The following is a 19,971-nucleotide window of genomic DNA, read 5'->3' on the forward strand; positions in this document are numbered from 1 at the left end:
AGCAGTTACAGCTGTGCACTCAATCCGGATCCATCTCTTGAGTCTCGGCCCCTTTTAAAGAACCTACACAGAAAAAGCACAGGACACCCCCTCCCCGAAAAATTGCTATACCTGCCCATCATTTCTCTAGTCTTCCATTTTATTTCCTTCCTATACAAAGACACCTGTCACAGCATGCTATGTAAATTACTACCTCTCTCAGGACCTATGTCTAAAGCCAATCTTCTTTTTAAACTTTTTTTATAACAGAAACCAAATGACTACTGTAGACACTCTTAAATTCCCTGTCAATCGTTTCATTATAGCAGCATCATCTGTTTGAAAATATAAGCAATTCCCTCATCTAATTATAGGAAGGATTTGAGGTTCATTAACATTGCCAAAGCAGAGAATCCAATGCGCAACTTCAGAGCTCTGCTTGGTGGCCTGTGTTCTCAGTTTCCTTTTATTTGCTTTCTCAAGGTCTCCAAGACTTTTTCCTGAAATCACAATATTAATTTTGCCTTCCAAATAGACACGTGAGATAGAAGAAAGGAAATGACTACAATGCAAAATATTTTATTTCTTCAGGACTAGCAAAAAAAAGTTAAGGGGATGGTCAGATGGGGAAGATAATTTTATTATCTATCTGCCCAGCTTTTTTTTTTTTTTTCTTCATTGTTTTGTTTGCTGGTTGGTGGACAGAGGTAAGAAGTAAGGAATACCACTGAAGAACACACACAGCTGTTTAATCCCAAACTCAAATTCTTGTTTTTACTTGAAACTCCTATATCCTTTTAACTATTGAGAATTTGGAAAATGCAAACAAATCCTACATTTCAGGCATATGAAATGTGTTCAGTTTGTGGATCACTGCATTAGGGTATTCTCGTCTACTTTCCATGGTGTTCAGAGGAGAAACTCCGAAGTCTTAAGATTACTTCACTTCCTCAAAGAAATAACAGCAGTTTGGGGTTATGACTATAGTTTAAACAATAAGATTTTCTTGGGACATCTGTTTTGAGATCACATTTTGAATAGATATGAACTCATTTCCTACGAAGCAAGCAATCTACTATTGTTGATAGCTGTTTACCAGTTCTATGAGTCAGATATTAGCTGGTGGCAAAGGTCCCTCTTAAATCCTCCTGTATTCTTTAAACTGTGTACATAGTGTTTTCCTTAAATAAAATGTTAAGAGAAGTAAAAATGCAGTCTTTTCCTGTCTCTTGGTAAATTATAGTCCACAAATGCTTGTACTTGGAAATAATATTTAATGTATTTATATTTAAAAGAGTCGTTTCCTTTGTTGTCATTAGTTAAGGGAGTAAGATATTAGGTTTAGCAAGTATGTAAATAACAGAGAAACTATTAAGAGATGCTTACTATGTCAATATTTATATAGCATTTAAAAACTAGAAGTTAAATTAAGTTTCCTTTATTTAGATTAAATCGATTGTGATTAATTTAGTATCCTCAAAAATGTGCATGATGCCAAAAAAAAAAAAAGATAAGTAGATAAAACACAGCTACAGAGACTATGAAATTGACCTTGGGTTCACCGGTTTTAAATTCTGCCTTTCCAATATCCCAGTCCCAATTTCCAAGCAGCATTTTTTAAGATGGTTATGTAGATCAGTCCTTAAAGCAAAAAAATAGCAATTTATCTGGTCTGTATGTTGTGGATAGTGTTGCCACTAAAAAGAATCCAGGACATTTTTCCTTCTTATCTGCAATGTAGCTTATATCAGCCAACCTGTCACAAGATAGTACTTGATATAAACAAGAGATTGCAAAGACATCTCAGTAATCAATATCAGGATGGCTACAGTATGGAAACCCCAACCAGTGCATATCATTTGTCTCAGCATCTATTTCTATGGCCAAATGAAGCATTAATTCAAATCATAAATCTATGGTGATTTAAATCTTGGAATGAGCACCTGCCTGCTTTAATGATTTATTTTGTACATTTCAGTAAGCAGGAGATTTGTCCATATGAACTGACAGGTCACCTTCAGATGCCAGGAGCAGACTGTTTATCACCATGCAGACTAGCATCTCATCTTAGCAAGTAAATATTAAACTAAAAGAATCCAATTGATTGTGGATGAGGGAGAATGGCGACACGGCCATATATTTTACTCAGCCTGCCGATGCCTTACTCGGGTCTATCCTAAAGTCCTCACTTCTTCCTAAAGTGATCATTCTGTTGGAAAGATGTGAGCTCAAGGTTACCAAGTAAAATTGGGATGTAAAATAATTATTTGTCAGTGTCACAGGTTTCTTCAAACACCTTTATTTTCCGGCTAATTTTTGCAAATCATATTAAGAACTAGACACACTCATCTATAATAAAAACATCCCTCACCTCACCAAGCCAAATCAAACCAAGCAAAAGAAAAAAGAAATCTATTTTCTAGGGCAAGAAGGATTTTATTTATGACCAAAAGGGGGCAAAATAGAGTGTTTCTACATACAGAGACCTGAAACGTTTAACAGAACTTGTGAGCCAGATGAGTACAAGGGAAAAAAAGAACCTGAACTGACTTCAGAAATGCCACTAGATTTGGGCAGGGCTGAGAGTAACAATACATCATTTAAGTAGCACCTCTCTGAGGGGTTTTTCTACTTCAAAGGGCTGATAGATTCATGAGAGCAAGTACATTTGTATCCTGAAATATAAAGCTTCTGAGATTCTTGGGATTCCTCCTGGAATTCATAGGCTTCAATACCACTTCCTAAGCGCCTCCTGCTAACTGATATTCCTGGGGATCCATCATATCCTGTTATGACTGTCTTACTTAACCACGTCCCCCATTAGACTACGTGCCCCGTGAGTGTTGAGACTATTAGGATTATTTTTGAGTTCCTAGAATAAGCTAAAATCAAACACACAACAAAATTCAAATGGTGTCACAGATGCCCCCAAATTTCCTCACAGGCATGAAGCTTAACAAATAATACCTAGCAGAGAGCATAGGAAAACAGGAGGAAATAGTTGACGGCTGTAAAAAGAGGAAGAAGATGGTTTTCAGGAGGGCAAGCTGGAAGAAATAATCACAGTACCAAAAACAATACCCACACAACCAACCTTACACATGACCAAAAGTGTGATAAACAGACATTGTAATGAATAAAATGATAAACACTTGACAAATATGCTTTCCTTTAATTCTCATGATGAAGATACTATTTTTTATGCCATTTTTCAGATGTGGAATGTAAAGCTCAGAAAGTTTACATAACTTTCCAAAGTCACATCGCAGTTAAGAAGTGTTTAATAAGTCATAGTTATTAGACACTTACCAAGAGGCAGGCACTGTCCTCAGAAGCAGAGAAAACTGCGCCTCGTTTTAAAGCAACTACTGTGATCTATGCAAACTCAGCTCCCCCTCACCATTGCCCTGTACCTTCTCCCGCTCTATGCACTCCCTGCTCCAAACTCTGTTTCCCTGATCTCCAAGTAAAGAAGAAGGGAGCAAGGGGTATGCTCCAGAAGAATAATAAATCAAAAATTCTTAGAGGATAGTGGTATGTGAGAATAGAAGAAAAATGACAATGATAACATTTTGCCCCCAAACAGCTATAGATATATAAAACACATGATCTATGTGCCTTAGGGACTAATGGTAGCACTAATGTTAACACAGTCTCAAAATATTAAGACCCTCTAGGAAAATTCAAATAATACCCATTTCTGATTCAAACTGGATGATATGTGTCAAAACTAAAAAGCGATATAAACTAGCAAGCAAATACCTTAATGGAAGAAAAGTGATTTCTTCCAATTAAAACACAAATTTAAACTGATTCTTGTTTAAGCCACTATGATATCTAGGTATCCATATAATTATGGTAGGCACAAGGTGATCAGAAAGCAAATGTTATTTCATAATATTAAATGTTAAGAGTATGTCAATGTCTAATTATGTTCTCTTTATCTTATGCCTATTGGTTTCTCCAAAGCCAGTTTCTGCTCTGCTGCTCAGGAAATTTGACAGAGGTATAAAGTTTCAATATATTTTGTTCAAGTGTTATTACACTGCCTAACAAAGATCCCTCCTCACAACACCAACTACCAACAAGAAACCGCACTGAAGTCTTAACTCTCCTAAAATTTTGAAAACAATCCAAATTATGTTTTGCAATTATAAGTATGGTTTATAATGGCTAAATACTTGATTTTAAAAGTGTTCAATTTTGCTTTATTTTATTGGTCAAAGTAAACGACCATGATGTTAAAACTGTGTGCAATCAATAGTTTTAAAAAGATAATTATAATTCTTTCATTTTGCCTCAATAGTTTTTAACTTTTAAAACTTTAAATTGAAGTGTGTAAACTATAACCTAAAGAACCCACTGCCCTCTGTCTTCTTAATAGAAGCACCATAAATGTGAACATTGATGTTTCCTTTAGTTCTTTTCAATTTTTGTGCCACTCTTTGGCTTTCTTATGCATCTTTCCATCCTTCTAAGTATTGCTACCATCTTCTTTATCATGCTCTCAAATCAAAGCCGTTAACACTGCTCCTTTTCTTTCTCTTGCCTAGTTCTGATGAAAAAGTTCTCCTTTTCCTCTTCTGTACATTCCATTTTGGCATCACTAAAGCCATGGTATTTGCATATGTGTTTTAAAATTACTTACTATGTTACTCATATTTAGCACATGATCTCATGAACTGTCTGAAGTCCACAGCATTCCTTCCTACACCTATACCTATACATCAAGGAACTGAAAGCAAGCAGATACTGATTATTTAAAGAGATAATCTGTTAAAACGCAGCATAGAAAAGAAAATCTAATTGAACCGCCAAACTGATTGCCTCCCTCATGAACATTTATTCTGGATATAGTCTCTTGTATATATCTTGTAGCATCCAAATTTTTCATGTTACATTAAATTTTGAGCATGATTTCTATATTTTAAAGAAAAAATCTGGTGAGGATAAAATGTTGTATCTCAAAAACAGAGATACAAAAGATATCATCAATAAAAATATAGCCCTCACTTGAAGTTTACTGACAAAATGAATTACCGAAAAGAATTCTGCAAAGATCAAGTTGTCTCTTTTATTTTAAACAGTGGCTATTAATCTCACTTTTCTCCACACCTCAAGAACAAATAAGATCAAATTAAGAAATTGAAGTGGCATAGTTTAAATAAGAGAAATTGATAATGGTTGTATAAAAAAAGTATTAATTATCAGCATAATTTTTATTCTTTGCAGCCAGCACATGAGAAGGTAAAGTTTATGTTTTGCTGCTAAGGCACATTTCTTCTTCGGTAACCAATGAATTAAAATTTAGTAGTGTGTGGTTTTGTTTGTAAATATTCTTCTGTCACCTTGTGTATAATCAATTATTTCAAAATTCTAACTAATAAAGCTTATTTGTATTATGAAATATGTTAATTAAAATCTTATAGTAGGAGTTGCAGACTTAAAGTTAATTCTGACATTTAAAAAATAATGTTGTCAATTATTTATTTAGAAGACATGTTGTTAGGCTAATTGGCTTCTTCAAAAGGTACACTATCTTCAAAGCTAAAAGGAACAACTTCTTGAATGGGTAGCCAATAGCTAGGTTCTGTAAAAGAAAGTCACTTAGTAACAAAATGATTACAGTAAGTTTCACTGAACAGAAAACTTACCAACACTTGAATTCATGTCCCCATTTTCAGAATCTGCTCCATGTTGGCTATTACTGGCATGATAGTTGCTCATAGCTTCTAATTTGATTTTTTTCACCTTCATTGCTTCGGCGATAGCTGCATTGGTAGCAGCGGCAGCTGCTGCAGCTGCTGCTGTCAAACCTTCAAAGAACAAATTAAAAATGAGGTAATGCAAATTCTGATTTTTCACATAAGAGTTCTTGTACTTTATACAACACATATACAAACATATTGGAGTATCTGATTGCTTTATGCAATACTCTCATATCGTATATTCATTCTCAATGAACCAATGAAAGAACATTGATAGAATGGACAGAATGCTCTCCAAACTCCCACATCAGTATTAGCAGAAGCATAATTCGTACGTAGAAGAATAATAGTAGAAATAAGGCCAGAATTCTCTCTCAAACAACTCCATCTGAATATGTCATTCTCTGCCTGCTTCCAATGCTGTCCAGCTGCCTAATGAGGGCAAAAATATAACCTGCTTAATAATTCACCAAGCTTTTCACTAGACCTGGAAAGCTAGCTAATCACCCTAAATCTCCCTGTTCTCATGCCTCACTCCCCCTGTGTTGAACTTGGCCCCAAGGCCCACATGCGCTCTGTGTCTTCAAGCCTGCACTTTCTCACAGACCATCGAATGTCCCAGATGACTCTTCTACTTCTCATCCTCCAGTATTCTAGTCCCAGAGTCAACCCTTCTAATCACTATGCCATGATATTTATCCATTTTGTCTCTGTTCACTAAGAAAATAACAGATAAGAGTGATCATGAGGGGACTTCCCTGGTGGTCCAGTGGTTAAGAATCTGCTTGCAATGCAGGAGACAGCAGTTCGATCCCTAGTCAAGGGACTAAGATCCCACATACTATGGAGCAACTCAGCCCGTGTGCCGCAACTACTGAGCGTGCACCTTCTGGAGCCTGCACTTGGAAGCTACTGTGCCTGCGCACCACAGTGAAACAGCCCATGTGCCGTAAGACCTGATGAAGCCAAATAAATAAATAACCTTTGTTTTTAAAGGAGTGATCATGAAATTAGAAATAACAGTGAGACCAATATGGAAGAGCAGAAAGAGAAGTGTCAGCTTTAGGTACAGGCTCCAGGTATCCAGCAGAGGTTTCAGAGCAGTGTGAACCTCTAAGTCAATTCACTTCATCCTGACATTCTTCATCGCTTCCCTGGTGGCTTAGATGGTAAAGAATCTGCCTGCAATGCGGGACACCCAGGTTCGATTCCAGGGTCAGGAGGATCCCCTGGAGGAGGGCATGGCAATCCACTCCAGTATTTTTGTCTGGAGAATCCCATGGACAGAGAAGCCTAGCAGGCTATAGTCCATGGGGTCACAAATAGCTGAACATGTCTGAGCACTACGTGAATGATTTCTCTTAACTTTAGAACTTTGACGTCTATAAAAGGATATACCCTCCCACTGCCCTCATACTTTTTGCTATGGCTACTTCAGAGCTGGCTACAGTGCTTCAGCCCGCTCTGAATTTATCTGTATGATTTATTTCCACTCACAGCTGGTGGATTAGAGACTGAACACCTCTCTCCTCCTTTTCCTCCCCACTAATCATCACTTCTAGTTACTACAGCAAATAAGTTACTGCCTCAGGAATTAAAGAAAGTTTTGTTTTTGTTTTCCCCTAGAAACCTCTGCTTTATTTTAGAGGTTAGGGGAAGACCTCACCTTTCCTTCAGATCCGACCAAAAACACCCTGACAACTTTCACCCCAATGCAATAAAACTTTCAGACTGGATCTTTGCGTGACAAACTGAAAACCACCCCCTAAAAAGGCACTGGTCTGAACTAAAGGAATTCATCTGGGTCTGAACTGAACACTTATTGCCATTTAAGTCCCAACTTGAACAGATTCTCTCCTCTTCCTATGATTGAATTTACTCCCCAGTTACTCATTTCCTTCAAAGATGTTTCAGAACATTTTCTTTCCTGTTCTCTTAAAATTCTGTTTGTGTTTCCCAGAAAATCTCTCTTCCTCAATTTGCCTTGTCACCAGTGTGAACATCCCACTTGTCCTTTCCCTTTATTGCCTGGTGTTGTCCCATCTCCAATTTATGACACATCTTTATCTTTGATTTATGCAGCAGGTAAATCTTGTTCCATAGTATGCAAGTAAAAAAGAAAACCTACAACTTGAGATATGAGTGTTATTATTGGGTAGATCTGAATCAAGCTCAGTAGCATGAAACATAACTATGCATGATATGGCCTTACATAAGCTATAAAATCTTCTTAAGTATGTTTTCTTCATCTGTGAAGTCATCCTATTCACGAAGGGATAATAGAAGGATTAAATAATTTAAACTGTGTGAAGAATGCCACATTATGTTTAGTAAAAATTAGGCAGACCTTGTGTTCTAGTTTTTACTTTAATAAGTCAAGCCCAGTCTTAGCTATGACTCCTGCAGGATATGACATCCCCCTCAGCTCAAAGATCCTACTTCTCATGTGCCTGCATTAACCCTTGACTTTTAAAAATGCTCCAATAATTGTATTAAGAAAAGAGTACTTATGATACACTTCTATTTTTCCACTTGACATTTTTCTCCCCAAGTTTACATTTCTAATATAAATTCCAACAAATAGTTGTGTGTATGATACACATACATGCTATAACTCAACTATAATACTTTTAAAATATTCTATTTTCAGTATGGTTTCATGATGACAAGAAGAAAGCTATTACATTTGCAACAGTTGCTGATTTTAGTTCTACTAACTCACCTTGATATTTGATGGGTCCTCAAATTTAATTCTTTAATAACTTTCCAATTCAGCCAATTTTCCCCATCTCTACTGGCTCTCCCTAGTACAAGCTGTCGCTATTTCTTCCATGGAGTATTGTAATTATTCTTAACAGCTTTTACTTTCTCTACTTTCAATCTCTTATGATTCCTGCAGCAGTCAACATAACCTTATGAAAATGCAAATCCAATCCTGGCATTCAATGCCTGCTCTGGGGAGCAAGTTGGGTGCTTCATGTGTCTGTCAGGGTCCTTATGTACTCAGTCCTCTGCTTCTCTGTGTGGCATTATCTTTCCACCAGGTTCCTTTTGCTCTCTGCACTTCAGAAACATAGACATCTTTCGCATCTTCTAACAGACATTTCCTCTTTCAAATTAGACTCTGCACATGGTGTTCACACTTTCTAGAAAAGCTGTCCAGTCCCATCCCCCAGACCTGTCCCTGCATCCGTCATGTAATGGCTTAAATATGATGCTCCACAGGAAGCAAGCTCAGGATCCTGACTCTTTAATCAGCTTCCTTAGTGGTTCAGACAGTAAGTATAGGCCTAAAATGTAGGAGACCCAAGTTCAATCCCTGAGTCATGAAGATCTCCTGGAGAAGGAAATGGCTAACCACACTAGTATTCTTGCCTGGAGAATCCCATGTACAGAGAAGCCTGGCAGGCCCAGTTTACAGCCTTACAAAGAGTTGAACACGACTGACTAACATTTCACTTTTTTTTTTCAGTGGAAGCAGGCTTAAGATTCTGACTCTTCAATGTACCTGGGAAAGAGCTCCAACACTTCAAGAATCAATCTAAGACTTGCTTATTTTAAAGAGCTGATTTTCCCCACCCTACTCCACAAGAGTAGAGCGTGTGTTCTCAGCTCTGTTGAATGAGAATTTGTCTTCTCTGTACATTAGAATCACTCACAGAGCTTTAAAACCATACAAAGAGCTGAGTTCTATCATCTGAGAATCTGGTTATTTTGAGTTGTATATTTGAGTTGAATTTATTGCTCCTTGGGTTACTTTAATGTGAAATCTGAGAACATAAACTCAATACCTTAAACTTTTTTTTTTTTGAGGGGGAGAGTGGGGAGAGGGATGTTGCTCGGGGGGTTAGTTAGGGCTGACTCCTCTAACTAGGTTATAACACCAAATTAATATAAGAATCTCAAACACTGAAGCCAAAGCCTGGCACAACTTGTATCTGAATGAAAAAAATGCTTCTGAAATTGGATTACCTGGAAAGCCACAAGAGAAATATGGGCATTATTTTGACAATATCTGGCTTCCCTGGTAGCTCAGCTGGTAAAGAATCCATCTACAATGCAGAAGACCCCAGCTTGATTCGTGGATCAGGAGGATCTGCTGAGGAAGGGATAGGCTACCCACTTCAGTATTCTTGGACTTCACTGGTCCCTCAGCTTGTAAATAATCTGCCTGAGGAACTGGGTTTGATTCCTGGGTTGGGAAAATCCCCTGGAGAAGGAAACAGCTACCCACTCCAGTATTCTGGCCTGGAGAATTCCATCGACAATACAGTCCACGGGGTCACAAACAGTCGGACACAACTAAGCGACTTTCACTTTGACAGTATCAATGTATGCCGTTAAAAACACTTTATATATATGGCAGTCAATAAAAATATACTAAGTAGCAAATCTCATTAACTTAATAATAAGCATTTACTCTCCATTGCTGGAGACAATTACAAAAGTCTCACCTTCACTTTTGCAGTTATTGCACTTTCTGTTGGCCTTGTCATAGCCCTTTCAAATCTCTAATGTAATTCTCAAATCCCCTCTGGCTTGCTGCCTCTAGTAAAAACTTACTTTAGAATATAGACACTCATTTTAAAAAGAGGTCCCATTGTATATTTTGTTCCCTATTGAAGCTTCCTTTGAAAGAACAGTGTAACAAATTCACAAAAAAGCTCCAGTGTTTTGTTTATGTTTCATGGAGAATACACAGTGTTAAAGCTCTTCCTGCGTAATCAGGAATGGCTTGCTAGGGCAACATGCATGGACCTAGAGATGAACACAATAAGTGAAGTAAATCAGGCAAAGACAAATATCATATGATATCACTTATATGTGGAAATGAAAAATGATACCAATAAACTTATTTACAAAACAGTCTCACAGACTTAGAAAACAAACTATGGTGACCAAAGGAGAAACTCTGGGGGAAGGATAAACTAGGAGTTTGGAATTAATGGGTACACATTACTGTATATAAAACAGAAAAACAACAAAGACCTAGCATATAGCACAGGGAACCATATTCAATATCTTATAATAGCTTATAATGGGAAGGAATATGAAAAAATATAAATATGTTTATATATGTATATAACTGAATCACTTTTCTGTATACCTGAACCTAACAAAACATTGTAAATCAACTATATCCAATATGAAATAATTTAGAAAAGAATGGTCTGCTTGTGTAAACACTGGTAATCCATAACATTTACCACATACTTCTTCTCCCTATGTAAGCTTTTCCTACTTAGAACTCTTTCCACTTGCCTCATATTCAGATTTCATGATATTCTCCAATATCCCACCCTGAAACAGCACGTTGATGACTGCTTTTAACTCTTTCCAAACAAAACAAGTCATTTTTTTCCCTAAGAACTAGGTAATCCAGTTTCTTGACGTGATAATCTATATCAAATAGAGCTGCACAGCATGGTAAAGCAGAAGATTATCTTCCCTGGGGCTGTATTCACAGAATCTGTCTCTGAGATGGGCTTCCCTCATAGCTCAGTTGGTAAAGAATCCACCTGCAATGTGGGAGACCCCGGTTCCATTCCTGGGTCGGGAAGATCCCTTGGAGAAGGGATAGGCTACCCATCCCAGTATCCTTGGGCTTTCCTTATGGCTCAGTTGGTAAAGAATCCACCCGCAATGGGAGATCCGGGTTAGATCCCTTGGTTGGGAGGATTGTATAGTCCATGGGGTTGCAAAGTGTCAGACATAACTGAGCGACTTTCACTTTTCATTTCTGAGAGACGGACTGAAAAATCTGTATTTTTATCTTTCAACAAGTTGATTCTCTGCCCTTAGATTATTTGATGACAATAATATACCATGTTAAAGTGTGGCTGCATTTTACAATAAAATCTTATTAGCCTGGTAGTGGTTTTTGAAAGTGAGTATAGTTAAGAATCAACAAGGTGAGACACTACAATGGATTTTGAAAGTGAGTATAATTCAGAACCAACAAGGAAACTTGTTAAAATACAAAATTAGGATGACTCAATAATCAGGATCTGAGACACGCTGCTGTAGACTCAGACTCAGAACTGTAGGTTCAGACTTTGGAAGATTGAGTCTTCTGTGCCTGTAGCTTAGCACAGCAGAAGCAAAGAGGTCAGCCAGGTAACGCTGCACTTCTGTGTGATATAAATTCAGTTGTTCAGTTGTCCTGTACATGATTAAGTCAACCAACCATTTACATTGACAAATCTATTTGGTATATACAGTAACTGTTAACCAAAGAGCTTGAGTAACTTCTCCTGACTCTTCAATCATGTAGAATTTTTATCGGATTTCTTTCTCTCATTGGGGGAAAAGTTGTGTGTGTGTGTGTGTGTGTGTGTGTGTGTGTGTGTATGCATGCACGCACTTGTGCAGGTGCACAGTGAAGAAACAAATAAATGAATAAAGAATCTCTTCCACTAAGGAAAGATTAAATCATCTATTTTAATTCCTGAAATTTTATTTTTTATATGCCCCAAGAACAATCATAGTATTTTATACACAAAGATCAGAACATGCACTAAACTTTGTAGTCAGATATAGTGTAAATTTATTTTATTTTAAAATATTTTAAACCCTATTTTATCATTATCAATGGGGAGACTTTAGTGGGTGCTTAAAATTCTGTCACTGATAAAATAATGTATTGAAAGACAGTTTTTGTGTGTGTGTGTGTGTTTTTTTAAGTTTTCCTTCAGAGAAAGGATAAGAAGTCAGGCATACATTGTGCAATTCCTAGACCCTATATTGGCCCTCAGAAAAGGGACTGTGAGTCAAACTTCAGTTAAAATCCATAGGCCTTAGAGCATGAAGAGACATTTAGTTTTTTTTTTTTCTATCTGATCTTTATAAACTCTCACTTACAAAAGAATGAGCATATTTTTACACAGCATTTGGAAATACAGCTTGTCATATTAGCGTTTGAATTACACTACAAACTCATTACTGTGGGCTCCATTCTGTTTACTCTTCCAGAGAAAATTCTATATTATCTTTTACCTAGCTATTGTTAGATTTTGTTTATCTTGGCTTATAGGTTTCTTTTCATAATACTTTTATTTTTTAAGGCACTATTAAAATATTTTAAAGTTCTTTTTGAAAAAGTGACTGACATGGGAATTACTAGTTATCTAAACTCACTATCATAAAAAGAGTAAACATATGGTGGCTGAAAGAAACACTTTAAAGAGTCATACAAACTTTGGACAACATTTTTATGAAATAATGCAGTAAGTTATGTAATTCCTAAACCTTCAAAATTCCTATCTTTAAAACAGAGATACCAGTTCCAATCAGTAGTGTTGTGGGGAATAGAGGTAAAATAATGCACACAACAGCTAAACCCTCTGCAAATGGTAGTAAATATTTTCAAGTAACCCATAAAATCCAGCACACTTTTATTTAGTTTTATATTTGTTCAATTATTCACAAAATGCAAATATGACAAAAGCTATCCAACAGTGTAGGGTTAGAATCTAGCCATTTGACAAATGGACACCTGAAAATCATGCTTTCTATCCAATCTTTTGACTTAGTAGTCTATGTCAATCAAAGTTATCATAAAATCATTAACTTTCCACTCTGTGTTATATCGATACAAAGCCTTTGCTACTTCAAATTCAATATCCAAAATCCAATCCATGGGTTTATCATTTGGAAGAGAAGCAGGCATTATTATTGCTTAAGAGCCTTTTCCTTGCAAAGATAGCATTTTCTTTTTCCTCTCAAATTTTATCAAAAGAGCTTTCAAATACTTCAAATACTGTTATACATTCCTGACTGCTCTCTCAAAAAAGGGAAAAGTACCCCCATTCTATTTATTTCAAATAAGTTAGTATCCCTAGTTATAAAGAGTAGATTACAACTATAGATTATAAATATCAATAAAAGAGACATATTGCTGTCAAATTCTTTCTCTGATCTGTTTGTTTGCTCATTAACTTGAAAGGTCTAATCTTTGATCTTTGGTTTCAAAGACAACAAGATGACTTCCAAATGTTTGATATGTTGTCTACTTTTACATCACATTCCATATAAAATGTATTTTCTAAGACTTAATGGCTAAATAAAATTAGTTATAAGCAAGAGATAGTAAGCATTCAAAGTTTCCATATGATAGACTTTTTATGAGTCTGTCACTTTACCCAAACTTAGGAAAAAAAACCACTTTAACATGTACTCATTTCTAGCCAATGATAGTTATTATTAATATTCTGGAATTGATAAGTTATTTATGTCTGGCATTCTTCCTACTGATTATTCAGAGAGACAGGCGGCTTATAAATATCTCATCACTCCACCGTCACAGAAATTTCATCGACAGTGCTCATGCACAGCTATTAGCAATATGAATCTAACCATTACAAGAAGGAAGAAAATCGAACATGTGGCATTAATACGCAGTCCTGGTTCCTAACCATCTGATAGGCAGATGGTGTGAAGCGGATTCTCCAGCTGAAATGAGGGGGCACATCATTTAAAACCTTGTTTGCATTCTAACTGATATCAGTGCCATATTGATATACATGATACATCATGGCAGTATTTGAACAATCTAGTTTGTTTCAGTCATAAATGTTTACAACCTTGTTTTTTTTTAATCTTATAAGCATGTTCAGAAGAGTGTATTTTTAATTTATGAAACCTATTGTTTACTTCTGTTGAATTAGAAGATTAGAGAAAGCAAGAATATTAAATTACCTCAACCAGAGCAATATAACCAAGACAGATGAATAAAGTGGGTTTCTATTTTCGATAAGATAGTTAGTAAAGGAATTTTAAAATTAGCCCAGGCATTTTGTGCATTAATTCATTTATTCATTTAAGCCTTCTAGGTGTTTCTCCCCCAAGTGGCATACAGAGATATTTAATGCTTTACATAGTCATTCATTTAAAATTCTCGCTGTGTGCAATTAATCTTGTCCAACAATTTGATTCAGAAAGTAAAACATCAAAAAGCATAGCTCATTTCAACAGTCATTACTGTGAAGTAATCTTTCTGCTCCTGACAGGTCCTATAGACTTTTGCAAAACGCTACTGAAGGTGCAATGTAAGCTCCATATGAGTCTGAATTACAACTCAATTGAAATCACTCCAAGTCTTAGAAGAACTCTTGGCTCAATATAACAACTTGAAAACACCAGTACCTTTTTTCCACTCTGTCTTCTTCCTATCCTTATTTAAATGCCAGCTGTCTAAAAAACTGAAATTAATTTTCACATTTATCTTATTTCTCAATACTTTCTATTAAATGGAAATTATGATTGAAATATGTCTGTCCTCACCATTAAATGATTAGATAACAGAGATGATAAGCAATTAGAATAAGTAACTTTATTGTAAAGCAGGAGAGGCTGAAGATTTTGAGTGTGAGTTTTTCTCCTAAGGTACATTAGAAGAGAAAAAATTGGTCTTTGAGACTGTTAATGTAAATAGTCACTATACCAGTTTCCAGTTTTCAATTGGTTAAATTAGATTTTTAAATGTTTGGATTAACAACAAAAAATCTACTAATTTGGAGAAATACACAGGAAGTGTATTATAATCTTGATAATGACTAGTAAATCAAGTATACATCAAGTTTAGCTTTCTTTACTGATTAGCTTGAAATCTGCAGCCTCACAGAGTTTACAAAGTAACAGCCGTAGTGAAGTCAGAGGGAGTGAATCCCATGGGGATGTCATTTGGCCACATGTAAAATCACTGAGAAATTTTCATGGAAGTTTTTGAAACACTCACCTTCTAAACACTAACCCATAGAATCAGGCTGAAACAGAATCGATTCAAATGTTTAAATTACTATGATTTAAAATAAGAAAATATGCAATTTTTGGAAGTTAAACCTGACACAATGTTTTGAATATAAAACTTTTACTTCTACTCCATCTGTTAACATTACCACCTTTAGAAAAATATTTAACAGACACTTGGAATCTGGACTTGTCACAAACAGAGAAGAGAAAGACTTTATCTACTGCAACTCTTTTATTTTACTAATGATGCAATTTAGGGGCACCTAGGTTAATCATTTCTATAAAGTTATACCATTAAATAATGATAGAGTAATCCCAATTCCCCTAACTCCATCTTCAGTACTAACCACACTGACTCTGTCCACAAATCTAAAAAAAAAATTACAGAATATAGTAAACTATGGAATCATTGGAGGAAAATGAAAGCTGTTTGCTTAAGTAGCTTATGGATTACACAGGAAGTCAAAGTTATAGACACAGATAATATCACAAGTATAAGTTAACCTCACTTAACAACCTGATATAAATGTTCATTTGTGATTCCATTTTATAAATTTTAGAATCTATTTGTCGTGAAAACAATGATAATTCAACTTTCTTTTTGTTCAGTCACTAAGTCATGTCCAACTCTGTGACCCCATGGACTGCAACACACCAGGCTTCCCGGTCCTTCACAATCTCCTGGAGTTTGCTTAAACTCATGTTCATTGAGTCGGTGACACCATCCAACCATCTCATCTTCAGTTGCCTCCTTCTCCTCTTGCTCTCAATCTTTTCCAGCACCAGGGTCTTTTCCAATGAGTCGGCTCTTTATTAGGGGGGCCAAAGTATTGGAGCTTCAGTATCAGTCCTTTTAATGAATATTCAGGGTTGATTTACTTTAGGATTGACTTTCAACTTTTAGAACTGACATTCAACTTTGTGCACAAAATTTTTAACCTGTACTGCTGATGAAATATATTGTTCATAACATTACCCTGAGTCTTATATTTTAAATACAGAGTAACAAGAAATAGAAGAAAAGCAAATAAATTATTTTCCTCTCTATATCTTGAATACAGAACAACTGACAAAAAAAAAAGAGGTAATCTTTGTCTTGAATTGCTCTTATTTCATTATTCCATTCTCCACTAAACTGGGCATTAGAAATTCTCACATTTGTCTATGGCCCAGTATTTCTTACTACCTACATGACTCGTCAAACCAAATTACAAAAAGCATTGACCCCAAGCAGGTGGCTCTTACCAACCTGAGAGTAACTGACAGTATTAACATTCTGAAAGGATATTTTTATAAGAGGCCACTTATCAATATATTGGTAACAGTTCAGGCAGGTAGTAAGTGAAAAGAGAAAACGGTGTCATAAATTTAATTTCCTGTCAAAGAGTCACCTCATTGGCACTTTAGTCTAAGGATAATCTTTCCACTTGTTTTCTACTTTTCTCAACACCATGTAAATCCTCTGCTAAATCCTTTGATACTTCAATAAGTCTCTCTTTTTTTCTTTTTCTAGAATCATGGTAACATGCAGGGCTCTCAGTGTACGATTGTTGATGTAGAGAGGAGGAGATGAGAAAAAGTTATAAGAGAAGTGACTGTTTTGACATGTAAATCTTGTCTGTGGGAGTTATCCAATGAGATAAATAACTGGAGACAATGTAATCGTAAAGTTTTTTTGATGCAGTAATATAAAACTTTTTAAAGTAAAAAAGACTCAAGAAATACATATATATATATATATATATAAAACTTTACACCCATATATATAAATGCATCATTATATATATATATATATATATATATATACACACACACACACACACACACATATACAGGGAGGCCTGGCGTGCTGCGATTCATGGGGTCGCAAAGAGTCGGACACGACTGAGCGACTGAACGGAACTGAACTGAAGTGATACAGATATAGATGGGCTTCCCTGGTGGCTCAGTAGTAAAGAATCACTTGCAACACAGGAAGTGTACATTGGATCCCTGGGTCAGGAAAATACCCTGTAGAAGGAAAGAGCAACCCCCTCCCATATTCTTGCCTGGGATCCCATGGACAGAAGAGCTTGGCAGGCTACAACGCATGGGGATGCAAAAGAGTCAGACACGACTTAGCAACTAAACAACAACATATACATATATAATATATATATATATTATTATATATAATGTATATTAAAATACGTATATATGTGTGTATATATATATATATATATAATGACACATACACAGTTTCTAAATAGAGGTCAGGATCTGAGTTAAGAACAGTATATAGCCATGTTCATGGAATAACAATAAAGAAGGAAATGGTAACCCACTCCAATATTCTTGCCTGGAGAATCCCATGGACAGAGGAGCCTGGCAAGCCATGGTCCATAGGGTCGCAGAGAGTCAGATACGACTAAAGCAACTAAGCACACACTGAATAACAATAGGATAAAAATGGAAAGACTATTTGAAGCAACTTTTGTCATTAGGTTTTTATATTTATTCCATCATATCATTGAATCTCCATATTCAGCCTATAAGTAATGTATTTTTCTTATATGATTTCAAGAAAAATATGAATGGTGATAGCTCAATTGTAGTGTTTGGAAAAGTAGGGTTTTGGTTGCTGCTTTAAAGCTGGACTATGGAAAAGAATAATTCTGATTAATTCAGAAAAATAGATACTGCCATGTGACAAGGAAGATCAAAAAAATATAGCTCTTCGATCATAACTTCAAATTATTCATCCTTCTCTGGAGGGTAGCAGGAAGCCTTTATCATGGCATGCTTTTGTAGTCATAGTCATGATATTTAATTTTCTTAGTGTAATTTAGCCCAGTTACTTATAATGTATGATTTTGAGACAATCTTATACTTTATTGTTCAAGAAATAAGTGCTGCCTATGTTCAAAATTGATGCTTTTGAACTGTGGTGCTGGAGAAGACTCCTGAGAGTCCCTTGGACTGCAAGGAGATCCAACCAGTCCATTCTGAAGGAGATCAGCCCTGGGATTTCTTTGGAAGGAATGATGCCAAAACTGAAACTCTAGTACTTTGGCCACCTCATGCAAAGAGTTGACTCATTGGAAAAGACTCTGATGCTGGGAGGGATTGGGGGCAGGAGGAGAAGGGGACGACAGAGGATGAGATGGCTGGATGGCATCACCGACTCAATGGACATGATTTTGGGTGAACTCCAGGAGTTGGTGATAGACAGGGAGGCCTGGTGTGCTGCGATTCATGAGGTTGCAAAGAGTCGGACACGACTGAGCGACTGAACTGAACTGAACCGATGTTCAAAATGATTTCCCCTTTGAGGTTTGATTAGTATAAATCCAGCTCACCTAGGAAAAGAGCAAGTGGATGTCGAGGAAAATTACCAACAGTTGGCATTATTCACTTCTTTCTCTCTTTTTGCTTTTTTGCTGCAAAAATCATTGCAACAGAAAGAGATATCTAATTTCCAATATGGCAAGAAATGCAAGTCTTTTGTACATTCCAATAAAACCTTTCACTTTATTTCAAAACAATAATAATTTAGAGCAAATGTTCCATTTTCCTTACATCTCTTCATTTATGAGTGAAGTTTGTCATTGGACTGATCCAATGGCTTCTCTTGACTTAATTTATGTTATACCATGAGATTCTATTAAAAGAAACTAAATCACTGTAGTAGATTTATTCACCTTAAATAATTTAAGCTAATTGAAAAAGAACCAAACTGAAACTAAAACACTTCTCTCAAGCATCCACCTTCTGCATATCGATTAGTAATTTAAACAACCAGCTAATCATAACAGCTTCATGTGAAACATGGGCCTGTGCTGTGTACACATTTCTGTACCTCCATGAAGCTGAAGAAAGAAATAAATGTCAAATTTGAATCTGAAATCATATGTATCTATTCTGGAGTCATTCAGTTCAGCCACTCAGTTGTGTCTGACTCTTTGCAACCCAATGGACTGCAGCACACCAGACCTCCCTGTCCATCACCAACTCCCAGAACCTACTCAAACTCATGTCCATCACATCAGTGATGCCATCCAACCATCTCATCTTCTGTTATCCTCCTCTCCTCCTGCCTTCAATCTTTCCCAGCATCAGGGACTTTTCCAATTAGTCAGTTCTTCCCATCTGCGGGCCAAACTATTGAAGTTTCAACTTCAGCATCAGTCCCTCCAATGAATATTCAGGACTGATATCCTTTAGGATGGACTGGTTGCATCTCCTTGCAGTCCAAGGGACTCTCAAGAGTCTCCTCCAACACCACAGTTCAAAAGCATCAATTCTTTGGCGCTCAGCTTTCTTTATAGTCCAACTCTGGAGTCATTAGGCAATTCCAATAAAATATTTTCACTGATGGATTTGAGACTTTTCTCAATTTACCCAAACAATTTTGAAAAGAACACATGGCAAAATGAGAGAAATATCTGGAAAATTATATCTAATCACTCATCTGGCAACACATATGGCATTTCAAAATTATAACATACCTTAAGCAAAACAAAATTTAAAACATTACTGTTATTCACAAAAGTTA

General features: G+C 36.1%; 1 protein-coding gene across 4 annotated transcripts in view; it reads right to left on the minus strand.

Moving 5' to 3' along the window:
• Positions 1 to 19,971, minus strand: part of DACH1 (dachshund family transcription factor 1) — a 467,964-nt gene that overhangs the window by 205,755 nt on the left and 242,238 nt on the right. For all 4 annotated transcript variants that reach the window (XM_027973690.2, XM_012184753.4, XM_060394521.1 and 1 more), the window contains exon 3: positions 5,634 to 5,795. In XM_027973690.2, the coding sequence (XP_027829491.2) occupies positions 5,634 to 5,795 (162 nt within the window). The remainder of the gene's footprint in view (positions 1 to 5,633; positions 5,796 to 19,971) is intronic.

Source organism: Ovis aries, chromosome 10 (genome assembly GCF_016772045.2).
Source record: "Ovis aries strain OAR_USU_Benz2616 breed Rambouillet chromosome 10, ARS-UI_Ramb_v3.0, whole genome shotgun sequence".
Lineage (NCBI taxonomy): Eukaryota > Metazoa > Chordata > Mammalia > Artiodactyla > Bovidae > Ovis > Ovis aries.